At 56.5% G+C, this 24384-nt stretch overlaps 2 protein-coding genes across 2 annotated transcripts; both read right to left on the minus strand.

Annotated features, from left to right (window-relative positions):
• Positions 1-224: 224 nt before the first annotated feature.
• On the minus strand, positions 225-8171 carry LOC311514032 (uncharacterized protein). The gene is made up of 3 exons (XM_084616308.1): positions 7672-8171; positions 5376-5497; positions 225-385 (listed from the first exon to the last, which is right to left on the minus strand). The coding sequence occupies exons 1-3, from the start codon at positions 7851-7853 to the stop codon at positions 264-266; spliced, it is 426 nt and encodes a 141-aa protein (XP_084472434.1). The 5' UTR covers positions 7854-8171; the 3' UTR covers positions 225-263.
• Positions 8172-14675: 6504 nt separating this feature from the next.
• Positions 14676-23885, minus strand: CLDN7 (claudin 7). The gene is made up of 4 exons (XM_084616306.1): positions 23367-23885; positions 16520-16684; positions 16182-16266; positions 14676-15617 (listed from the first exon to the last, which is right to left on the minus strand). The coding sequence occupies exons 1-4, from the start codon at positions 23587-23589 to the stop codon at positions 15452-15454; spliced, it is 639 nt and encodes a 212-aa protein (XP_084472432.1). The 5' UTR covers positions 23590-23885; the 3' UTR covers positions 14676-15451.
• Between the last annotated feature and the right edge of the window lie 499 nt (positions 23886-24384).

Below are 24384 nucleotides of genomic sequence, written 5' to 3' on the forward strand. Positions count from 1 at the left end.
GGAGGTTGTTCCCGTGACACCGTTTGAGGTACACTGGCTGAAGGCGCTATTAAACTCAACTCTCAACCCAACCCATCGAAGGGTAGTCAAAATAGACCCATGCCCTTCCAGAACATCTAGGAACAGCCTTAAAAATAAAACAAAGTAAGCCAAGGCCGTCGCAGGGACTTCCCTTCCACAGCCATGCTAGAAGCCCCCTCCCCATTCTCCTCTGAGCCAGTCACCAGAACCCAAAGTCTGTCCTTTATTGCTCGGCCACAAAGTCAGACAGCAGCGTTGCTGCACCTCTGATGCACAAGGAGGGCTCCCCCAGCGAGGAAGAGAGCGGAGATTGCTGCCACTAAGCCGCTCAGCGCCAAAGCCACCCCGCGATCCTTCACGTTCCCTGTGGGAAAGAGACCGGAGAGTTAGAATTGGCATCGAGAGCTTGCGTAGAGTTGATGGGACCATTGGATCATCCCATCTGACTTCCTGGCTAGCACAGAGTGAAAGGCAATGGCTTTTCTCTCCTGTATTGATCCCAATAACTTGCGTTGGACTGACGCATCTTCCGGTCCGGCTTGGAAAATATTTAATAGCTATCATCTCGTTCGGTAGTGAGAAGTCCTCTCTGGTCGCCCGTTGGCCAATGGTGTCAACTGTCCATCAACCACATGTCACATGTTCAAACCAGCCCTTCCGTGCTCCCCCCGGCTGCCCCCAAAACGAACTCATTCTCCTTCTTCACCATGCTGCCTTCAAAATTACCATGCTCAAGAGCTGGTGAACTGAGTCCAACGCCCCATATAAGAACGGCCATACTGAGTCAGATTAAAGGTCCATCCAGCCCAATGTCCTGTCTTCCAACAGTGGCCAATGCCAGGTGCCCCAGAGGAAGGAACAGAACAGGGAATCATCAAGTGATCCATCCCGTCACCCATTCCCAGCTTCTGGCAAGCAGAGGCTAGGGACACCATCCCTGCCCATCCTGGCTGATAGCCACTGGTGGACCTGTCCTCCAGGAACTTATCTAGTTCTTTTTTGAACCGTGCTCTAGTCTTGGCCTTCACAACATCCTCTGTCAAGGAGTTCCACAGGTTGACTGTGCGTTGTGGGAAGAAATACTTCCTTTTGTTTGTTTGAAACCTGTTGCCTAGTCATTTCATTTGCCAACTCCTAGTTCTTGTGTAATGAGAAGGAGTAAACAACACTTCCTTATTGACTTTCTCCACACCCATCATGGTTTTATAAACCTCAATCATATCTCCCCTTAGTTGTCTCTTTTCCAGGCTGAAAACTCCCAGTCTTATTAATCACTCCTCATGTAGAAGCCATTTCATACCCCGAATCATTTTTGCTGCCTTTTTCTGAACCTGTTCCAATCCCAACAGATCTTTTTTGAGATGGGGCGACCACATCCCTCACTGTGCTGTTGTTTCTCACCTTCTACAGAGATAGACTCTTTGGAAGATAGGGCTGGGAGGGGTCTTGAGAGGACATCTAGTCCAGCCCCCTGTACTGGCACGTCCAAGTATACCTAGACCATTCCTGAGAGTGGTTTTTAATCAAATGGGGTGCCTGGTCCACCCATGGGTTACAGTATTTCCCGATCGCTGTAAATCACTGCATTTCCCCCCCCCCTACCTTTAGCGGTCATCTTCACCACCTCCACCTGGTCCCTGGACCTTGGAGCTGCCTCACGGCTTGGCGAAGGGCCTACCATCATTTCATCCGCTTCTACCTCAGAGGAATTGCCTAGAGAGGGGGAACGCAAGGGGAAATTTCAAAGGATAAGCCTTGATTGCACGGGAGATATTAGGCTGGAAGGTGGGAACGGCTTTGATCGATAGATGATCGCAGACCTGGTTAAAAGTTGATAGGTTGAGCCACTCTTCTGTCAGGCAGACTGGATGGAGCAATTAAGCCCCTTTCAGCAGTAGAAGCCACCACCCAAGGCGCCCAATCAGCTTAAGCCCTGCATCACAGTTCCCACCACTGATCTGGTCCCACTTTCACCTCAGGCCTCTAGCTGTCACCTTTGGGCAGGCTCTGCAAGTCCCTTCTTCGAGACTGGGGATTTACGCTGAAACTCGCTGCCCAGCCTCTGCTGGCTCTGGGGCCACGACAGGGTGAACCAGCCACCATCCAGCTCCCGAAGAGCAAAGTGGATTCAAAATACATCCCCCCCCCCCACACACACACAATATAAACAGTTACGCCTTGCCTCTGCCCACGGCTTCCTGCTGTCAGCCACCGCCTCGTGGGCAGAGACCCGCATCCCTTAACCTTCCGATTGAGGCAACAGAAACCCCAAATATTGGGGAGCTGAAAATAGAGCGTTAAAAGGAACACACAACCCAACCCCAAGAATGCCCTGGCAATGAACTGACGTACGTAACAGGTATGTGAGCTTCCTCACAGATAAGGAAGATGATGGCCAACATTGCAGGTTGTTCGGCAAGGGATGGTGTGAGTAGATGGATGTGCCGAGGTACGTTCTGTAGTATCTCGATCTACCTTACTGAGCTGGGGTGTTCGCGACCATACGAAATGTATTCAACGACTATTTTGTTTTCAATAGAGAAGAGTTTCTTTAACGTGAGTGTTGCTTGACCGGGATTCCCAGCTATATAATAATGTGTATAATACGGGGCCTGATCTGGGGACAAGAACCTGCCAACCCTCAAAGGGGTAACTGGGGATTCTTAAGTAAAATGTAATTAATACGGAATTTAAAATTGGGCTACAAATGAAAGAGGCGTTCATAACGGATCCAGCAAGCCCAGAGGTGCCGGGGCTGAGACCCGGCACAAATTAAGCCCAGCCCCCCTGCTCTCTCAGCAAGCACATTTATTCTTAAGGTGAAAGCCTTATGGAGAAGACAAAGTACGAGTTCCCGTACTCATGCTGAAAGCTTACCGGTCCCCCATACAGCATCAAAATCTTTCCAACCCGTGGGCCAAAGGTCCTGGCCGGTGGGTGGATCGGAGAGAAAGCCCGCATCAATTTAAGTTCATCCTTTTATACCAAAAGTATTTTCCTCGTCTTGTAGCACCTAGAAAACCCAGCTCAGACCTGTGTATGGAAACCACCACCTCTCTAGCATCGTTTATTCAGTGTAATCACCGGCCACTGCTTTATCTTCCCAGAGAAACTCTGGTGACCCTCCCTCCCGGAGTAGGACATGACCCTGCATAAACCAGTTGTAGCTTGGATACAATATGGACCCCAAAGATAATGTGTAGGATTTTGGCATCTGTCATACCTACCCATTAAGGATCACTCCCCACTGGGCAGAAAGAGTTAACTCACTCCCTGCTGGGAAGGACTACAAGTTTGGGACACATCTGAATCAATGCAGTTGAGTGGAAGACCCTACAAAAAACAATGGACACCTCAGTGAGCGGATGACAATGACTCCGAAGCCAAGGCAGCTGGACACGTGAACAGAGTGGGGTTGGAGCAAGAGGCAAAGGGCAGACTGTGGTGGCTAGAAAACAGAGTGAAAAATGACAAGCTATCACTTTAAGAATAAGCGGGTTGGGGGGGGGGTCCTGGCCTTGCTTGGAGGCAGGGGGCTCTGCAGGGAACAGTGTAATGTGGGACTTTCAGATTGAGTTTGCAGAGAGCCAGCCTAGAGTAAGGTAGGGCTGAATCCTGCCTTAAAGAGCAGCCTGTTTTCTCTCTCTCTCTGTTTTTGGGGTTCTTGGGTGTTATTGTTCTGGAGCCGATGCAGTGAAGTAGCCTTATCTTACAACCTTCCAACAAGTGGAGTTGAGGTTTTTAAATCTCTCTTCTCTGTTGTAGGCCCTGAAACCTAACAGGGTGCAAGCTGCAACCACTGGTCTGGAGCGACAGGGGTCCTGCCCACCCCCTGAAAGAGGGGACAGGTTAGTGAGCCTCAATGGATGCTGTTAAAGTGGCCAAGAAGGGGGATCAGAGGCACAATCTATCTTGAAACTGTGACACAAGGAACCTGCCTCCTGGGTCCAGGAAATAGGACTTGGTGGACATTTTTGGCCAAACAACAAGTATATTTTGGGGGGGAGGGGGGAATTCTGATGCATATGTACCGATTTCCCCTCCTAATGGAAATGGACATGAAAAATTGGCTGACCTACACAGCTTTGACCATCTCTCGTTATTCTCTTTGATCCAAGCTATTCACCTGTGGGGAGGAGACATTGACGGAGTCCGGGTACCTTTGATGCAATCCTCTTTATGCACAAAGTCCTGTTTCACTGAGTGCAAGAGGAATCAAAAACAGCAAGAGGCAATTTATTGGCTTTTAATTCCAAGCCTCTTTCCAGACAGCACTCTGCCCAAAAATCTAGCGAGGTCTTTTTCCTCAGTGCCAGTGCTTGTTTTCCCGTCTCCTTGGCTTTCTGCTCATTCCATGGTGTGTGTCTCTCACACAGATCAACGCCCCCCACCTCTGCCCGCACGTGCTGTTTTTCGGGTGGAGGTGGCTATTGTTTCCACTATCAGATTCCCCAAGAAAGCATAATTGTTCCTTACATAATTTTCCCAAATAAGAACACCAAGAACGACCACAGTAGGTCAGAACAAAGGTCCATCTAGCCCAGTATCCTGTCTTCTGACAGTGGCCAGGGCCAACTGCCCCACAGGGAATGAACAGAACAGGGAATCAAGTGATCCATCCTGTCACCCATTCCCAGCTTCTGGCAAACAGAGGCTAGGGAGACCATCCCTACCCATCCTGGCTAATAGCCATTGATGGACCCATCCTCCATTAACTTCTCTAGTTCTTTTTTGAGCCCTGTTCTAGTCTTGACCTTCACAACATCCTCTGGCGAGGAGTTCCACCGGTTGACTGTGTGTTGTGTGGGGAAAAAATACTTCATTTTGTTTGTTTTCAACCTGCTGCCTATTCATTTCATTTGCCAACCCCTAGTTCTTCTGTTCGGAGAAGGAGTAAATGACACGTCCTTATTTACTTTCTCCGCACCTGTCATGATTTTATAGCCCTCTATCATATCCCCCCTTCGCCGTCTCTTTTCCAGGCTGAAAAGTCACTGTCTTATTCATCTCTCCTCATACAGCAGCTGTTCCAGACCCCGAATCATTTTTGTTGTCCTTTTCTAACTCTTTTCCAATCCCAGTAGACCTTTTTTGAGATGGGGCGACCACATCTGCACACAGTATTCAAGGTGTGGGCGTCCCATGGATTTATACAAAGGCAATATGATATTTTCTGTCTGATTATCTCTCCCTTTCTTAATGATTCCCAGCATTCTGTTCGCTTTTCTGACGGCCGCTGCACAGTGAGTGGATGTTTTCAGAGAACTAGCCACAATGACTCAGAGATCTCAAAGGCTGGGGTGGGGCACCCGTTTTATGGAGGTTTCACTCAACCCATAGACTTTGGGACTTACCTGGCTGTGAAGGAAGATGCCTTTTGCGTTGGAGTCTCCTGGATCGACCTCTGAACGCCCCACAGTTCCTGTCCTCGCAGCATTTGCCAACGGCTTGAGAGACTTTTACCGGAGGCGGGCTGCTAGAAAGAGGAGAAAGATGACCTACAGTCCCCTCCTAGGCATCACGTCCAGCTACTCATGCCATCTCTGGGGAAGGGCAAAGCTTGGCTCTGACCCCGGCTCAGGGTCCCAGGAACTGTAAGCCACTGCGTTACCCCTTCGCCTCGTCAGGGGAGAGCAGCAGGGCCGGGTCGTGGGCAGCCCAACTGAGCCGTCGGAGCGGGAGTCCGCCACCATGAGGCGGGAATCAAGAGTTGGGGGCCTACCAGGGGGATGGAGGCAGGGGACACACTGGACATCAGAACCAGGAGTCGGGAACCAGTCAGGATTTTGTGGGGACAGAGGCAGAGGACGCACCGGAGGCCTAGAACCACATGGGAGATGCCAGGTCAGGACGCTAGGAAAAATCAAGCAGGTGGCTTCCTGGTCCAGCTCCTAATCAGCTGCTCTGGGACTCTGCCAATCGGACTGTGGGGTGAAGTCTTGCACTAGGGCCGGTCACCCTTGCAGACCCAAGTTCGAGACCCCCCCCACCCCCCTATGGCTCACGACCGAGCTCAGCCGGAACTTAAATTGCATGTCAGCTCCACACCAGCCTATCCGGCTTCCCGAACTCCTCAGCACTCTGCCAGGCCCGAAACGCTCAGGAAAGAAACCCGAGATTCCCCAGAGGCATCACGTGTCCCTTTCGCAGCTATTACCGCGCTCCTGGCCTCCCAGGGGACACCCAGCACTGGATACACAAATAAAGCTGGAGAGAGGTTTACGCCATGCCAAGCAGAGATCAAACAGAAAATGGGCGCGTAACCCAACGACTTGCCAAATTCAGACAGGAAATAAGGTGCAAATTTTTAATCCGTAAGGCGAATTCAGCCTTCGGACAACTTTTCCGGGGCCAGTTCTCCATCACTGGCAGATTTTAGCTCAAGTGTGGGTGTTTTTCTAAAAAGAATTAATTCAGGGATGCTCTCTGGCATGTGTTCTCCAGGGAGGTCAGGTTACCTGCGATCACATATTGCACTTCTAAGTGCCCTGGATTTCAGGTTCCAATTGACCAAAGGGCATCCGGAGCTCCCACAGAAAGAGAGACACGTGATCTCCGTTTAAAGAACTGGGGACGCTGATCAAGGCCTCATTTCAGGTCTGAACTGCTTCAGCTTCCACTCCATCTCACCTTGCCTTTGCCAGCCAGACAAAGAAGCCCTCCTGCTATCTCATTTCTCCTCTCCAAGCAGAAGGCAATTCTAGCCGGCAATCCAGTTACCTCTTGTCCTGCTTTTCGACTAGCTAAATAGATTGAATTCCCAAAGTCTATTAGTGGCATGGCAGCAGGTGCCACCAGGTGGTGCTGTCAAACAGCCTGGCATGTTCTTTTTCCCAGCGTGCGAGCAAGTGTTCTGTCTCGGGAAGAAATACACACAAAAAAGCAACACTGTTGTATGTGTGTGTGCGCACAACACTCACTGTTTGTGGGGGGAAAGCTGTTGAAGACAGCAAGAGCATTTGGTTTCTGCCTTGATCTCTGTAATTACAATCAGCTCTTAGGGCAGAGTTGCCCCAACGTTTGAGCTAAGACTTCTGCACGCCACGCTGTTTGAATCCACTTCTGTTGCAGTCCCATGTGCCCAGCCTACGTAGACAAGTTTTTGTGGATTTCAGACGACACAAAACGACTCAAGATAGTTACGTCCGAAGCAGACTGCAATGAGCCACAAAGGGATCTCACAAAACTGGGTGACCAGGCAACAAAATGGCAGAGGAAATTCAATGTTGATAAATGCAAAGCAATGCATGTTGGAAGACATAATCACACCTATGCATTTGCTAACAACACGGTGGGGTCTAAATTAGGAGAGATTAAAAAGACCGGGACTGTTCAGATGGGGAAAGAGATGCCTGAGGGAGGATAGGAGAGAGGTCTATAAAATCACGAACGGCGTGGAGAACGGGAATAAGGAGGAATTATTTACCACTTCACGAAGAACGAGGGGTCAGGCAAGGAAATTAACAGGCAGCAGGTTTAAAAACAAAACAAAAGGAAGTATTTCTCCTGCCCTCCTGTATATCACAGACGGTTAAAATCTCACCCCCATATTGAGCCGAAAACAAAAGGATGTTGAACAAGGGCGTTTTCTACAAAGGGCATCCAGGACTTGGTCTGAAGCCATCATGGACTAGAAAACCCACCACTTACCTTGGGAGTGGGGCTAAAGCCGCCTCCTTCCGAACTTGAATGCATCTGGGTTTCGCGACCACCCTGGTTCTCGTTCGGGCTTTTGCCATGAGCTTCAGGAGGCCTTTCGTGCCCGCTGCGAAGGATGAGCTGCCAGAAGCCACAACGTTGCATTTCTCCCTAGACTGAACACTTGCTCGCATGCAAGAAGCAATCTAAATCGAGCTCCTTGGAGCACCGGAGGAGGACACGGTATTCTAGTATCCGGCGCACCGATGCCGGTTAAAATCCCTCCCTACTCTCCTTGCGATACGGAGAAGGAAGGACAAGACCAAAGTATTTATAGAGTCAGAGATTCCCAGTCCAGAAGGGACTCAGAAACAGTGAAAGCTCCCTAAAAGGTAGGGGGGGCCCGCCCCTTCCTCTCAGAGGCCCCGCCTCTTCCCCCACTCATCACTCGCCGTTATGGCCCGTAAAAAGTGGTGGGGCTTAAGCCCTCCCACTTTTGAAGGCCATGCTCCCCTGGCCCCCCTGTTCTGGCTCTCCCTTATTCTGACCATCTGATCCAGTGGCTCTTGAGGGGTACAGTCATCTGGGAAGGCTGAATGCCACTGCTTTAGTCTGACCCCGGCCAGAGAACCGCCCCGAAATAATTCCTTTTAGAAAAACATCCCATCTTGACTGAGAAAGGGTCAGGGATGGAGAATCCACCCCAACCCTGGGTAAATCGTCTCACTGGTTAATTACGCTCATGGTTGAAATTTTGCACCTTGTTAGTCTCGCTTCCAGCCGTTGGCGTGGCCGGAGCGCTGGGCGGGCAGCATGATCCCAGCGCCGGGAGGAAGGGTGGCATGGCGTGGCCCCAGCCCGAGGGGTCTTGTGCACACCGCGGCTCCCCGCCTGCCTTCCTGAGCCTCTCGGCCACAGAAGGGAACAGGAGGCAGGATTGGGCCTAGGGGTGGAGCATGAGGGGGGCCACACCAGGCTGTTTGGGAAGGCACAGCCTTCCCCTGCCTAGTATACCCAACGCCCATGCCGGTACTTAGAGACGTGACCAAGTCCCCCCCCCCCCCCGAGACTGGCTCTTTGTGATGGTAACTCGATTGAGCTCCTCGAGTCTCTCACTGTCAAGTTTTCTAATCCTTCTCGTGACTCTTCTCTGGCCCCTCTCCAGTTTATCACCCTCTTCCTTGAGTTGTGGACCCCAGCAGCGGTCGCACCAGGGCTGAACCCAAAGGTCAAATAACTGCTCTGCACCTTCTCCAGGCCCCTCTGTTGATCCATCCCCAGCATCGTTTGACCCCAGCCTCTCCCTTTGTCAGATCAACATGCTCAAGTTTATCTGATCTCCCGCCTTGACACACAAAATATTTTTCAGAGCCCTGGCTTCCCAGGATAGCATCCCCCATGCGGTAAGCTTGGCCTGCCCTGCCACGCCAGCACAGACACCCAGAAAATGCTAGGATCCCACTTCTGCCACCAATACCTCTCTGGGAGAGAAAGGGCCTTCTTGGATCCTAGATGTCTACATGTACATTTATCCCCAGCAAAAAAGCTATCCGAGCGGTGTCCCATCCTGTGCCATTATTTACCCACTTCCCCGCCATTTGTGCCGCATCACCCAAAAACTTTATCAGAGGACACCAAAGCATCTATTGAAATCAATGGGAGTTAGGCATCTAAAATACCTTTGAGGATCACTGATTTGTCCTCCGATGGGAAGCTGGCCTGCAGGTCCCTCCCACCATCACCGTCTGCCACCAATTGGCTGCTGTCACGTCATGCAGGGATCCCCCAATGGGAGAACAAGTTCTAGGATGGGGATCCCCTTTATAGACTCACCTGGGGTAGCAACACTCAATACGGACCACACCTGGGCTGGTTCTGATGGCAGGTAGGTGGCTGTAAGAGAGGGTGGTGCTATACACCAAGGAGTCCGGCGTCCCCTATAAGGAATCGGGCATTGGAATTAATCCAGCGTTGTTCCCTGCCCCAGCTCTCCAAGAAGCTACTGAGATTGGCTATTTAGCCTGGGCTGGATTAAGGTCCCCAGCTCATGGAGGTACATGACAGTAACCCCATCTCAGATGGCATTTAAAAGAAACGTTAGGCACATGTCTAGGTCATGAGGGGGTGAGGGGAAATGCGGGGAAGGAGCTGCCCTGAGTGTAACAGACTCAGCAACCCTACCTGAATCTGCATAGAGCCTGAACCAAGTGTTCAGACGGCATGTGGGAAGGGATGGAAAGACCTGCCCCACGAGTCTCTGTGGGGTGTTAACTTCCTGACCCACTGCTTTGGAGAGGGGAAAACAAAAAACAAAAAAAAAACCAGGACACCTGCCCTGCCACGCCAGCGCAGACATCCAGAAAATGCTGGGATCCCACTTCTGCCACCAATACCTCTCTGGAAGAGAAGGGGCCCCCCAGCTACACCGAAGTGGGAGGCAGGGCAGCAACACAGGGGTAGAACCATCCAATAATGCCGCTTTGTCAGACTCAAAACATTTCATGGGAAAACAAACAGTGGCAATGAATCATATAGACTCATTTTGTTTAGGCTTCATTATCTTTAATATCTATTTAGTAGACTATCTCCAGTCTTTAGACAGTAAAATTAATTTGAATATTTATATACGTCGGCTGTAGATTTTAATCAGTAAACAATAAACGTCAATTCTGCCGTACACACCCACGGCAATGAAAAAAAGATTTCCATCCATGACAGTCGAAATTTGCCAGTAGACAAAGCACAGAAGTTACGAACAGCAGAGTTATGAACAGATCAGTCAGCCGCGCACCTTGTCAGGAACGGGAAGTAGGCAATCAGGCAGCAGCAGAGACCAAAAAAAAAGAAAAGCAAATACAGTACAGTGCTGTGTGAACCATAAACTACTAAAAAATAAAGGGAAAGTATTTTTAAAAAGACTTGACAAGGTAAGGAAGCTTTTTCTGTGCTTGTTCCGTGTAAGCGAAGATGGTTAAAAGCAGCATTTTGCGTCTGCGAGTAAAGTTTCAAAGCCGTATTACGTTTTCAAGTCCGTAGAAGGTGGTTACAAGGAGGAGGGAGGCCATTGTTCTCCTTAACATCTGAGGATAGGACAAGAAGCAAAGGGCTTAAATTGCAGCAAGGACGATTTAGGTTGGACATTAGGAAAAACTTCCTGTCAGGGTGGTTAAGCACTGGAATAAATTGCCCAGGGAGGTTGTGGGATCTCCATCATTGGAGATTTTTAAGAGCAGGTTAGACAAACCCCTTTCAGGGATGGTCTAGATCAGGGGTGGGCAAACTGCTGGATCTGGCCCACCAGCCCTTTCAGTCCGTCCCTCGAGCTCCCACTGGGGAGTGGGATCTGGGGCTTGCCCCGCTCTGGTGCTCCAGCTGGGGAGCAGGGTCAGGGGCCGCTCCACGTGGCTCCCGGAATCAGCGGCATGGCCCTCCTCCGGCTCCTATGCGTAGGGACAGCCAGGGGGCTCTGCTCTGCACGTGGCCCCCAACCCAAGCACCACCCCCACAGCTCCCATTGGCTGGGAACTGCAGCCATTGGGAGCTGTGGGGCAGCACCTGTGGACAGGGCAGGGCACAGAGCCGCCTGGCCGCGGCTCTGCATAGCGGCCAGAGAAGGAACATGGCTGCTGCTTCTGGGAGCTGCCTGAGGTAAGTGCCACCTGGAGCCTGCACCCCAAGCCTCCCCCCACGCCCCAACCCCCAGCCCTGATCCCCCTCTTGCCCTCTAAACCCCTCAGTCCCAGCCCAGAGCACCCTCCTGCACCCCAAACCCCTCATCCCCAGAGCCCACACCCCCAACCCCAATTGTGTGAGCATTCATGGCCCGCCATACAATTTCTATTCCCAGATGTGGCCTTCAGGCCAAAAAGTTTGCCCACCCCTGGTCTAGATAATACTCAGTCCTGCCATGAGTGCGGGGGACCGGACTAGACAACCCCTTGAGGTCCCTTCCAGTCCTACGATTCGATGCTAAAACCATCAAAACCTAAAAATCGCATTCTGCCAACCCAAAATAGAAGAACTGAAATAAAGCAAAGTTCAAACAAGGCGATTCAACGCTCCATCGATTTTCATTTGACGGGGAAATGCCAAAGTTTCCACGTTCTGCCCCCAAGCAAAATGAAGAGGGGAAAAAAAATTAGAATGCCCCTTGGAAATTCCCAGGTTCCCGCCAGCGCTGTGGGGAGATAGCTCAGTGACCAGCACTTCCTGACCATCAGGCCGGGATCATGGGGGGTGAAGAAGTCAGCAGAATTGATACATCAAGGACACACCAAAAGCTTACGAAGCTTCACCAACGTGGGACATGGCTTGGTGACCAGAAGCTTCTGAGATCTTTTTCAGCTTGGAAAAAGAGACGGTTAAGGGGGGATACGACTGAGGTCTATAAAATCTTGACCGGGGTGGAGAAAGTCAACAAGGAACCATTGTTCACTCCTTCTCCTAACACAAGAGCTAGGAGGCACTCAATGAAATGAATAGGCAGCAGGTTCAAAACAAACAAGAGGTAGTATTTCTTCACCCCACGCACGGTCAACCAGGGGAACTCCTCGCGAGAGGATGTTGTGAAGGCCAAGACTAGAACAGGGCTCAAAAAAGAACTAGATAAGTTTGCGGAGGATAGGTCCATCAATGGCTATTAGCCAGGATAGGCAGGGACAGTGTCCCTAGTCTCTGCTTGCCAGAAGGTGGGAATGAGCGACAGGGGATGGATCAGTTGGTGATTCCCTGTTCTGTTCATTCCCCCTGTGGCACCTGGCATTGGCCACCATTGGCAGACAGGACAGCGGGCTGGATGGTCTGACCCACTATGGCCGTTCTTATGTTCTTCAACAGGGATCTAGGGACTGCGAGAGTCAGAGGGACCAGAAGATTATGCTGGTGCACCACCAGGAGAGCCTGGAAGTTCTTGAGAACTTGCTCCAGGAGCCCTAGGACCCCGGTGGGGGCTCAAGGAAGCCAAACTTACCTTCGGACTGGCCCCACGTTGGGCCAGACCCACCACGAAGAGAACGGCCACACCATAGGGACACAGCAGGGCCTCCAGCCAGGCGGCTCGAGGTCGGACTCTCAGTGGTGGAAGGAGGACCCTGGGGGGGACCCAGGGAAGGGAGGGGGCAGTAGCCTGGGTGGGAGCTGTCGTCACTCCTAGCAAAGGCCAGGCAGAGGAACAGGGCAACTCAAACATCACCCAGGCCAGCAGCAGCCAGGGCCCAGCCCCCATCTTGTCTCTCTGCAGCAATCAAGAGGGGCCCATGCTCCGGATCCTCTTTTACTCTGGTGCCATTCCCACCTGGCTCAGGTAATTCACACCTGAGGGCGGATTGAACCCGGGGCCAATCACAGGCAGGAAGCTGTAAGGGGCAATGCAGGGCAGCTGGAGACACAGATGAGTGCTTGGGAGTTATGGGCTAAACCAACAGGGTGGGGGCTGGGAGCCAGGACTCCTGGGTTCAATCCCAACTTGAAGTGGGGTGTGGTGGGTTTAGAGAAGGGCAGGTCTGGGAGCCAGGACTCCTGGGTTCTCTCCCCAGCTCTGGGAGGGGAGTGGGGGCTGGTGGGTTACAGCGGGGGGGGCTGGGAGTCAGGACTCCTGGGCTCTATCCCAACTCAAAGGGGGGATCTGGTGGGTTAGAGTAGCGGGGGCTTAGAGCCAGGACTCCTGGGTTCTGTCCCCAGCTCTGGGAGGGGAGGGGAGTCTGGTGGGTTAGAGCAGGGGGGGCTGGGAGCCAGGACTCCTGGGTTCTGGCCCCAGCTCTGGGAAGGGAGGGGAGTCTGGTGGGTTAGAGCAGGGCGGGCTGGGAGCCAGGATCCCTTGTCTCTACAGACACCTGAAGGCACTGTCTGACTGTGTGTCTGTTGACCACCGGGTGTGATGGTGGGGACCTGATCTCAGTCGGGGGGGGGCTGTCTAGTCTGCATCATGGGGGTCCTTTTGGCAGGGAGGGGCTGTCCGGTACCTGGCACCCTGTGGCCTCCCAGTGTGGTTGGGGGTGGTCTGCATCTCCATGAAGGTGGGGACCCACAGAGCACCTGGCCTGACGGGGTCCCCACAAAAACTCATTGTGTTCTTTGGGGGTCCTGCCATTCCCCCCCGCCCCGTGTCCCTGGAGATCCTCTCTTTCAGGCTCTCCCTGCCCCCCTCCTTTTCCTTTTGGGGTGTCACATTCTTGGGGGGCCAAGCAGATCTGCCAAGGGGCATCCGTGTCCACCTGTGACCGGTTCTTTCATCTCTAGCCAAACACCGAGTAACTCAGCTGCCCAGCTCTGCACGTCAGAAGACCGACCGGGGAGTGGTTTTTAAGCTTGTGGGGGGGGGTCACCCCTGAAAATAGCTGCCCCTCGGTCCGCTACCCCCCAGCTTGAGACAGGCTCAGTTTTGTTCCATCCCTAGAAATTCCCATGGGCATGAAATGCACATGCACGACCCGGTGCTGGCATGGGGGGAGATTGGGGGACCCCGGGGGGGCAGGAACAGGACCGCTCTCGCCCGGAGCCCCGCCCCTTGTTAAACTTTTAAATACTTTATTTTTGACTGCGTTTGCCGGCCATTTCTCCACTTCGCTGCCTGCATGATTTATCCCTGGCCCATAAGACAATGAATTCATTGACAATCTAAACAGCTCCCCCTCCCCAGCCTGGCGCCCCCAAAGCCAGCCCCCCCCAAGCGGTCATCTGGCCCTAAACCCAGCCTGGGGAGGGGAAAACGGGTTACATGGCAACTGGAGGAAGACAGCCTTGGCGGGGGGAGGGAGGACTCTGGGAGAGTATGAGGGACCCCCCCTAAACTAGAGAGAGAGGATGAGGGGGCACAAGGAAGGGCAACGGGCCCAGTGCTGAGATGCGGCCACCTCTGGGGAAGGGCGGCTAGTTAAACAGGGAACCCGTCTGGCGCCGAGATGCGGCCAGCACCTTTCCTGCAGGGGGCAGTGCGGACACACTGGTCTCCCCCTTCGGGGAACCTACCCCACCCCTAGAGGGCACCCCCAAAGACAGATCTCACCCCAGACAGACACTTTTCCAAAACACACAGGTTTTAATTTCTGTACAAAAAAGGATAAAGACCACATGAATCCCAGCCACGCACAGATCATTCGTTAAAAACCCCTAACGAGCGGGAGCGCTTTTAAATAAAGCCATTCTCCCCCGCCCCCCCCCGCCATTAAATTCCCCTACAGGGCCTCCCCCCACCTTGCAAACAAAATAAAAAACAAAATACAATTCCACCATAGCAATTATGCGGAGAGACTCTTAAAGGGGGGGGGCGGGCATTTTAATGACAGATCGTAAGATTTTGGGGTGGGGATCTCCCCCTTCAGAGACAGGTCGGGTCAGTTATATTGGGGTGATCCCCAGCTAAAATGAAAGGCTCTCCATGCTAGTGTCTCCAACGTATGGCAGAATATACACGCCCCATAAGAAATGCTTTTTACTGGTATATCCTGTTTTGCGGTGGTCTTAAAAACCCCTCCCCGTCTAGAAAATGAAAACCCCACCCCCTTCCCCACCAAATAAGCTACGCTGGACAGAATTTAGGGGCACCCCCCCTTATTCAGTTAACCCTGCCCCAAGTACACTGCACCCCCAAAAATGTGGGAAAGTAAAAACCAATCTCAATGGGCACGAATGCCTTTAAAAACATCTGTGCAGAGTTCGGGAGCACCCCGATATTCCTAAGTCGGGGGTAACCCCTCCACACACACACAATGCAAGGAGTTAACCCCTTGGCAGGCTCCGGGTCGTCGACAGCGGAAAGGGGTACGGGCCGAACAGCTGGCATCAAATCAGGGCGCTAGACGTATTCCCTGTTGGTGGGGGGCTGAGAAACAGCTTTGCTCCTGGGGTACGACTTCTTGTACCCCGATTTCCCAGGGCAGGAACAGGAGAGGAGACCCCCTCCCAGCAAGACCAGGGCGGACCCAGCCCAGCCGATAAAGATTGCCGATCCAAATTCATACCTGGAAAAGGGGGCGGGGGGGGGGGGGGAGACTGATCAGATGTGGGCCCACCCCTTTGCCCCATAGCCCCACCCTGTTCTGTACAGCCCCGCCCCTTTCCACTTAGCCCCGCCTCATGCACCTCCAGTCAGGAAACCTTAAGAGGCAGCCACTTCTGGGGCAGGGCGGCTGGTTATATGGGGATCCCTCGTCCGGCGCAGAGATGCAGCCACCTCGTGGGGGGGGGGGCTATTTAACAATCACACAACGAAACTACAGAGGAGTCTGGGACCAGAGGCCGAGGAAAATCCCTAAATATCCAGGAAAACTTCAGGGGGACTGAACCTAGGAATTCCATATTCCCTCCCCGGAGACTTTTCCCAGACACCGGGGTCCACACCAGGAAGCAGGGGAAGGGTGGGGGGGGGTCTTCGATGCTTATGATTTTGGGGGTAATTCCAGGCAAACAATCCCCTGTGGCCAGCCCTGCCTGCCGAGGGAGAGCGCCCCTGCAGAGCCCACTGCCCAGCTCCCTGCCCCACAGCGCCCCCCTCGAGCCACACATGGGAGAAGCCCGCAACTCACTTGGTGTTCACAGGTACCCTGACGTCGTAGAAATCTCGCACGATCTGGTTTCCGTACCAGGAACAGGCGATCAGCGCCGCTAGACCTGGGGAGGAGAGAAACACGGGCTCAGAAAGACGGAGCCAGGTGGCATTTCGAACGTGGAAGTGGGACACGGGGCCTGTCCCCCTCCAGGGGGCGCCAGCTCCCTGCTAATTTCATGCATGAGATGAATCGCCCAGGCCTCAGCCAGTAGCCCCCATCACGGGGGGAGGGGGAGGGCTAGAACCGGGGCTCCCACCCACTCCAGGCCTGGGAACCCAGTGGCTACCCACACGCCGGCCCCTTCCTCGACTCACCTCCCACCACGAAGATGAGCCCCCCGGTCATGGCGATGCGCGCCTTCTGCACCTTGTTGTCCCCCCCGCAGCGGGTGCACTTCATGCCCATGGAGGCGACGCCGATGCCGATGACCCCCAACACGATGGAGACCACCATGAGCGCCCGCGTAGCCTGGAGAGCAGCTGGAGTGGGGAGAGAGAAACTGCGTGAGGCAACACTGAGTAGAACCCAGGAGTCCTGGCTTCCAGCTTTCACACCCCTCCCGGAGCCGGGGAGAGAACCCAGGAGTCCTGGCTCCCAGGCCCCCTGCTCTAACAACTAGACCCCACTCCCCTCCCAGAGCCAGGGAGAGAACCCAGGAGTCCTGGCTCCCAGCTCTAACCACCAGCCCACACTCCCCTCCCAGAGCCTGGGAGAGAACCCAGGAGTCCTGGCTCCCAGGACCCCTGCTCTAACGACTAGACCCCACTCCCCTCCCAGAGCCAGGGAGAGAACCCAGGAGTCCTGGCTCCCAGCCCGCCCTGCTCTAACCCACCAGCTTTCACGCCCTTCCCAGAGCCAGGGAGAGAACCCAGGAGTCCTGGCTCCCAGGCCCCCTGCTCTAACGACTAGACCCCACTCCCCCCCAGAGCCAGGGAGAGAACCCAGGCATCATTAACAGGTTAAAAGATAGAAGAAAGGGTCAGTTTTCACAGTGGGGTCCCTGGGGGCTCTGCAATGGGATGAGTGCTGGCCAACGTCCTTCTCAGCGGGGTGCCCCGTGGGGTGGCAAAGTTCACGGAGACAAAATTACTCCGGCTACTTCCGCCCCCCCAAGCGGGGCAAAGGGATCTCACGCCACCGGGCAACCCAACGGCAGAGGAAATCCGCTGCCGATCTGTGCAAAGCAACGCACGTGGGCCAACGTAATCCCAAATATGCCCATAAAACCATGGCGGGGGGGTCGACAGTAGCCGATCCCGCTCCAGCGAGGGATCTTGGAGTCGACGGGAAAAGCCATGTTGCCACGAGCTAAACCCATGGGACGCCCACGGCCTGGATACGGCCGCCCCGTCTCAAGAAAAGATCTGTCGGGATTGGAAAAGATGCAGGAAAGGGCAGCAAAAAAGGATTCGGGATCTGGAAGGGCTGCCGGACGAGGAGAGATGAATAAAACCAGGACTTTTCAGCTTAGGAAAGAGACAGCGAAGTGGGGCGGGTAGGACATAGGTCTATAAAATCATGACGGGGGTGGAGAAAGTCAATAAGGAAGTGGTATTTCCTCCTTCTCACACAAGAACGAGGGGTTGGAAAATGAAATGAATACGCAGCAGTTTTCAACTGAAAGAAAAGAAGTGTTTCTTCACACAAGGTGCCGTCGATCTGTGGAACTCCTCGCTAGGGGAATGTGGCGAAGGCTAAAAAGCATAACTGGTTTCCACCGAGAGTTTGAGAAGTTCCTGGGACAGGTCTGTCAAGGGCTGCGAGCTAAGAAGAGCAGGGGTGCAACCCCGTGCTCTGGGAGTCCCTAAACCTCCGAGCATCAGACGCTGAGAGTAGATGCTGATTGCTAATCCCGCTGAACCACTGTCAGAAGACAGGACACTGGGCTAGATGGACCACTGGTCTACCTCTTAACAGTCTTGCCTCCCAGCCCCCCCTGCTCTAACCACCAGCCCCCGCTCCCCTCCCAGAGCCAGGGAGAGAACCCAGGAGTCCTGGCTCCCAGGCCCCCCTGCTCTAACCACTACACCCCACTCTCCATATAAATCTAGAGTACTTCATCAACCATCTGTCACTGTACTAGCCTAAAGCTATAGATGCTCTGGGTTAATTACAAGCTTGGTAAAGCGCATCTCCTTCCAGCTCCTTGAAATTTGCCTCCGGGAGGGAAATCTAGGATCAAAGCAGGGTGGGGGCAGGGAGCCAGGACTCCTGGGTTCTCTCCCCAGCTCTGAGAGGGGAGTGGGGGCTGGTGGGTGAGAGCTTGGGGGGGGGGGTTGGGAGCCAGGACTCCTGGGTTCTCTCCCCCACTCTGGGAGGGGAGTGGGGGCTGGTGGGTGAGAGCTGGGGGGGAGGGGAGAGCCAGGACTCCTGGGTTCTCTCCCTGGCTCTGGGAAGGGAGTGGGGGCTGGTGGGTGAGAGCTGGGGGGGTTGGGAGCCAGGACTCCTGGGTTCTCTCCCCCACTCTGGGAGGGGAGTGGGGGCTGGTGGGTGAGAGCTGGGGGGGGTTGGGAGCCAGGACTCCTGGGTTCTCTCCCCCACTCTGGGAGGGGAGTGGGGGCTGGTGGGTGAGAGCTGGGGGGGGTTGGGAGCCAGGACTCCTGGGTTCTCTCCCCCACTCTGGGAAGGGAGTGGGGGCTGGTGGGTGAGAGCTGGGGGGGGGGGTTGGGAGCCAGGACTCCTGGGTTCTCCCCCACTCTGGGAAGGGAGTGGGGGCTGGTGGGTGAGAGCTGGGGGGGGGGGGGTTGGGAGCCAGGACTCCTGGGTTCTCTCCCCCACTCTGGGAGGGGAGTGGGGGCTGGTGGGTGAGAGCTGGGGGGGAGGGGAGAGCCAGGACTCCTGGGTTCTCTCCCTGGCTCTGGGAAGGGAGTGGGGGCTGGTGGGTGAGAGCTGGGGGGGGGTTGGGAGCCAGGACTCCTGGGTTCTCTCCCCCACTCTGGGAGGGGAGTGGGGGCTGGTGGGTGAGAGCTGGGGGGGGTTGGGAGCCAGGACTCCTGGGTTCTCTCCCCCACTCTGGGAGGGGAGTGGGGGCTGGTGGGTGAGAGCTGGGGCGGGGGTTGGGAGCCAGGACTCCTGGGTTCTCTCCCTGGCTCTGTCCCACCCTCTCACTGCCTCAGTTTCCACCGTTACAAAGCAGGGGGGGGGGGCGGGACAGGATCGTCACCAACTGTTCTGCACCTGCAAGGTGAAATCCTCCATTTGCCATGTGTCTTGTCACCTGGGGGCAGGGGGAGGCGGAGCAGGGGACTTTGCCCCCGCGCTGCATAAATTTAAAGACAAACACCCCAGCTCCTGCTTCCCGCCAGCCACTGAGTTTTCTCCCTCCCCCACCGCCCCCCACCCAAGGGTGACTCAACCAGTTGGCTCTCAATTCCCTGTCCCCGGCCAGCCCCACCCTCAGCACTCTCCCCACTCGCCAGAGACAGCGGGAACCACCAGAGCCAGGCAGTTTCACTGAAACGGCCATAGAGCCAGAAAAATCCTGGGGAGGGAGTGGGGGCTGGGAGCCAGGACTCCTGGGTTCTCTCCCCAGCTCCAGGAGGGGAGTGGGGGCTGGCGGTTAGAGCGAGGGGGGGCTGGGAGCCAGGACTCCTGGGTTCTCTCCCCAGTCCGGGAGGGGAGTGGGGGCTGGCGGTTAGAGCAAGGGGGGGCTGGGAGCCAGGACTCCTGGGTTCTCTCCCCAGCTCCGGGAGGGGAGTGGGGGCTGGTGGTTAGAGCGAGGGGGGGCTGGGAGTCAGGACTCCTGGGTTCTCTCCCCAGCTCCAGGAGGGGAGTGGGGGCTGGCGGTTAGAGCAAGGGGGGGCTGGGAGCCAGGACTCCTGGGTTCTCTCCCCAGCTCCGGGAGGGGAGTGGGGGCTGGTGGTTAGAGCGAGGGGGGGCTGGGAGCCAGGACTCCTGGGTTCTCTCCCCAGCTCCAGGAGGGAAGTGGGGGCTGGTGGTTAGAGCGAAGGGGGGCTGGGAGCCAGGACTCCTGGGTTCTCTCCCCAGCTCCGGGAGGGGAGTGGGGGCTGGCGGTTAGGGCGAGGGGGGGCTGGGAGCCAGGACTCCTGGGTTCTCTCCCCAGCTCTGGGAGGGGAGTCACCCTGAGTTTCAATAAACACCCTCAGGCTCTCCAAGCCCCATCCAGTTCCTCCAGTCCAGGAGCAGATTGAAATAACCTGGGTGTGGTGTTTTACCTTCCAGCCATTACTGCCCTGACTGAGGCCGCTAAGTTCCCATGTCAGCCCCCCACATCACCATCCTCTGCCCCCCAAGACACAGCCCTGCCCCCTGCAATCCCGTAGAGCTCTTCACACATCATTAGATAACCTTTCCCCTCACTGTGCCCCCAGGCTCTAACCACCAGCCCCCACTGTCCTCCCAGAGCAAGGAGAGAACCCAGGAGTCCTGGCTCCCAGCCCCCCCTGCTCTGACCCACTAGCCCCCACTCCCCTCCCAGAGCCCGGGAGAGAACCCAGGAGTCCTGGCTCCCACTTTTGGGTCCTGTTCTGCACTCAGACATTGAGCAAGGTTCCCCAAGGAGGAGGAGGAGCAGTACCTGAGGATGAAGGGCGTACCAGGCCTGGTAGGGAGCCCTGGGCTGCCACCCCGCAGGGCCACGGCCCCTGTGACCCCTGTGGTTGCGATTAGGTCTCCTATCGTGGGCTGGATGAAGGGAGTTTATTTTCCCAAATAACGCAGCCCGATAAGATTAAAGTGGCTGGATTGTTCCCCTGAACTGTTATAAACTCCCTGCCCGGAGCGATAGAACCCAGGAGTCCGGGCTCCCAGCCCCCGCTGCTCTGACCCACCAGCCCCCACTCCCCTCCCAGAACCAGGGAGAGAACCCAGGCGTCCTGGCTCCCAGCCCCCCCTGCTCTGACCCACCAGCCCCCACTCCACTCCCAGAGCAGGGGAGAGAACCCAGGAGTCCTGGCTCCCAGCCCCCGCTGCTCTGACCCACCAGCCCCCACTCCCCTCCCAGAGCAGGGGAGAGAACCCAGGCGTCCTGTCTCCCAGCCCCTGCTGCTCTGACCCACCAGCTCCCACTCCCCTCCCACAGCCCGGGAAAGAACCCAGGCGTCCTGTCTCCCCGCCCCCCCTGCTCTGACCCACCAGCCCCCACTCCCCTCCCAGAACCGGGGAGAGTACCCAGGCGTCCTGGCTCCCAGCCCCCCCTGCTCTGACCCACCAGCCCCCACTCCCCTCCCAGAACCGGGGAGAGAACCCAGGCGTCCTGGCTCCCAGCCCCCCCTGCTCTGACCCACCAGCCCCCACTCCACTCCCAGAGCAGGGGAGAGAACCCAGGAGTCCTGGCTCCCAGCCCCCGCTGCTCTGACCCACCAGCCCCCACTCCCCTCCCAGAGCAGGGGAGAGAACCCAGGCGTCCTGTCTCCCAGCCCCCGCTGCTCTGACCCACCAGCCCCCACACCCCTCCCAGAGCAGGGGAGAGAACCCAGGCGTCCTGGCTCCCAGCCCCCGCTGCTCTGACCCACCAGCCCCCACTCCCCTCCCACAGCCCGGGAAAGAACCCAGGAGTCCTGCCCCAGTGCCAGCCTCCAACCACTGGCCCTCACTTCCTCTTTGTGTTCTTCGCCCTGCAGCCACGATCTGAGCTCTCCGGAGGGTCTGAAAAACCTCCTTGTTGCTGGTTTTGGGGGGGGGGGTCGGGGTGGGTGGGTTTCTGTTTCTTTTCAAGTTGCGGGGGGGGGGAGAACGGGAGGAAGAAAGGTAAATGTGTAAGGGGAGGAGTGTGTCCCCCCCGCAAGACCTCCTGGACCCCAGATCAGCCCCTCCCCGCGCTCTCTGGGGGGGCTGTTTTCCCTGTAGGGGGGGGGACTTTGATCCCGGGAAATTCAAGCCGCGGAAGAGCCCCCCCCCCGCCCCCGCCAGCCTGCAGGTGCAGCCAGGGTCCACCTGTGTGAGTGAGTGGGGCGGGGGGAGGGGGGGCCATTCATGTCGCCCTTTGTCCTGGGTCTCAGCAGCAGGGCGAGGCCCCAGGGGTGATCCAACCGGTTCTGGGGGGGGGGCGGGGGGGCGGGAGGAAGACAGAGAAAGAAGAAGACGGGAATGAACCAGTGGAAGGAAAGGAAGAGAGAAGGGTACAGGGGCGGAGTGTGTGTGTGTGGGGGGGAGATCTACAAACCCAGGAGAGCTGGGGAGGGGGAAGGGGGGGTCCCCTTTAATTCACACCTCATCAATGGAAGGGGGAGGGGTCTTTAAAAAGAGCTATAAACGCCCCCCCTCCAATTTAAAGAGACTTTGCAATCCCACTAGATGGGGGGGTTCTCCGTCCACCCCCAATTTAACGGGGTTTTAACATCTCACTGAGGGGGGGATATTGGGGTAAATTTAACCCCCAACCCGCCAGGGAAATACCTGGGGGTTTGCTCCGGGGGGGGGGGGGGGATTGTAGGGGCTGGAGGCAGATCTAAAGGAGAGCGCCGGGGCAGGAGGGGGGAGCGGAAGGGGCGCGTGTGGGGCAGGAAAGGCGGGGTCCCACAACTGGAGTGGGGGGGGCTCGGGGAGGGGGGGCAGAAAGGGTGTGCGGGGGGCGGCCCCCAGCCGGGAGAGCACAGGGGGCGCGCGTGGGGCGGGGAAGGGGGGGCCCCAGAACTAGAGCGGGCGGCTCGGGGAGGGGAAGTGCTGCGGGGTGGGGGGAGAAAGGGTGTGCGTGGGGGGGGCCCAGAGCCGGGAGAGCAGAGGGGGCGCGCGGGGAGAGGGGGGGTCCCCCCAGAGCCGGGAGAGCAGAGGGGGCGCGCGGGGAGAGGGGGGGGTCCCCCCCAGAGCCGGGAGAGCAGAGGGGGCCCCAGAACTGGAGCGGGCGGCTCGGGGAGGGGGAGTGCTGCGGGGGGGGGAGAAAGGGTGTGCGTGGGGGGGGGCAAAACTGGGAGAGCAGAGGGGGCGCGCGGGGAGGGGGGTGAGGGGTGTGCGTGGTGGGGGGGGGAAACCAGCGACTGTTTATAAAGGCGCGCTGGGTTTATCAGCTAAAGTTGGGCAAATATTGACTTTGTGGCTTGGGGGGGGGGGTGAAGCGAGGAAAGCGCTGGGAGGGGGGGGACCGCTCCCCACGAACGGGAGTGGGGGGGGGCAGAGAGGGGGCTCAGAAGTCACGAGAGTGTCTCCCCTCCCATTGCAGCGGGGTCCCCTCCCATTGCAGCGGGGTCCCCCCCCCGGACTCACAGCTGAGGTTGAGGATGGAATCGTAGGCCTTGCACTGGATCTGCCCCGTGCTCTGCCAGGCGCAGGACATCCACAGCCCCTGGTAGACCGCCACGGCCGTGATGATGCTGTCCCCGGCGTAGGAGGACATGCGCCACTGAGGCAGGATGGTGGCCGCGATCAGGGCCACCCAGCCCAGCAGGGCCAGCACGAAGCCCAGCAGCTGCAGCCCGGAGTTGGCCATGGCGAGCCACCCAGGAGAGAGGAAAATAAGGGGGAAAAAAAACAAAACAAAAACCACGCGTGGATCCGGGGGAGGGGGCGCGCGACCCAAACGAAGCACCCCCCCTCAAAAAAAAAAGCAGCAGGTGTGGGGGGGTCAAAGCAAAAACGCGCGTGGATCCGGGGAGCGCGACCCCCCAAAAAACACGGGTGGATCCGGAGAGGAACTGGCGACCCAAACAAAAGAAGGGTGAGGGTGGGAGTGGGGGTGGGGAGTGGTCCCTGGAGAAAGCGCGCCGCGTCCAGACAGCTACAATCCTCTGCCCTCTACCTGGCCAGGTAAATTGCTCACCTGTTTTTATGCCCTGGGCGGGGAAGGGGAGGGGACAGGCCTGGGGGGGAGGGGAAGTTTCATGACATCACCCCGGGGCCATGGGGACGGAAGGAGAGTCATTAGGGGCGGTAAAACCAGGGCAGGGCAGGTTCCGGCTGGGGGGAGGGGCGCTCAACCCCGCTGCCCCCCACCCCGCTTGTCTGAGCAGAACCCCCACCCACCCACCCCCACTGCCCCCCGGAGCTGAGCAACTTTCCCCCTCTCCTCCAATGCCTTCCCCACTTCCCATTCCCCCCACACCCCAGCCACCCACCGTGACTCAGTTTCCCCACCTGTACAATGGGAAGATTAGCTGGGGGGGGTGTCTCAGTGTGTATATGGGAAGTGCCTGGCATCATGGGAGCGGGGGGGGTCTTATCGGGGGGGGTCTATGCCAGCTCTGACTGTTTGCACATTGGGAATAGGATGTGGTGCGGGGAGAGG

Source organism: Lepidochelys olivacea (genome assembly GCF_965140295.1).
Source record: "Lepidochelys olivacea isolate rLepOli2 genome assembly, chromosome: 28".
Classification (NCBI taxonomy): Eukaryota; Metazoa; Chordata; order Testudines; family Cheloniidae; genus Lepidochelys; species Lepidochelys olivacea.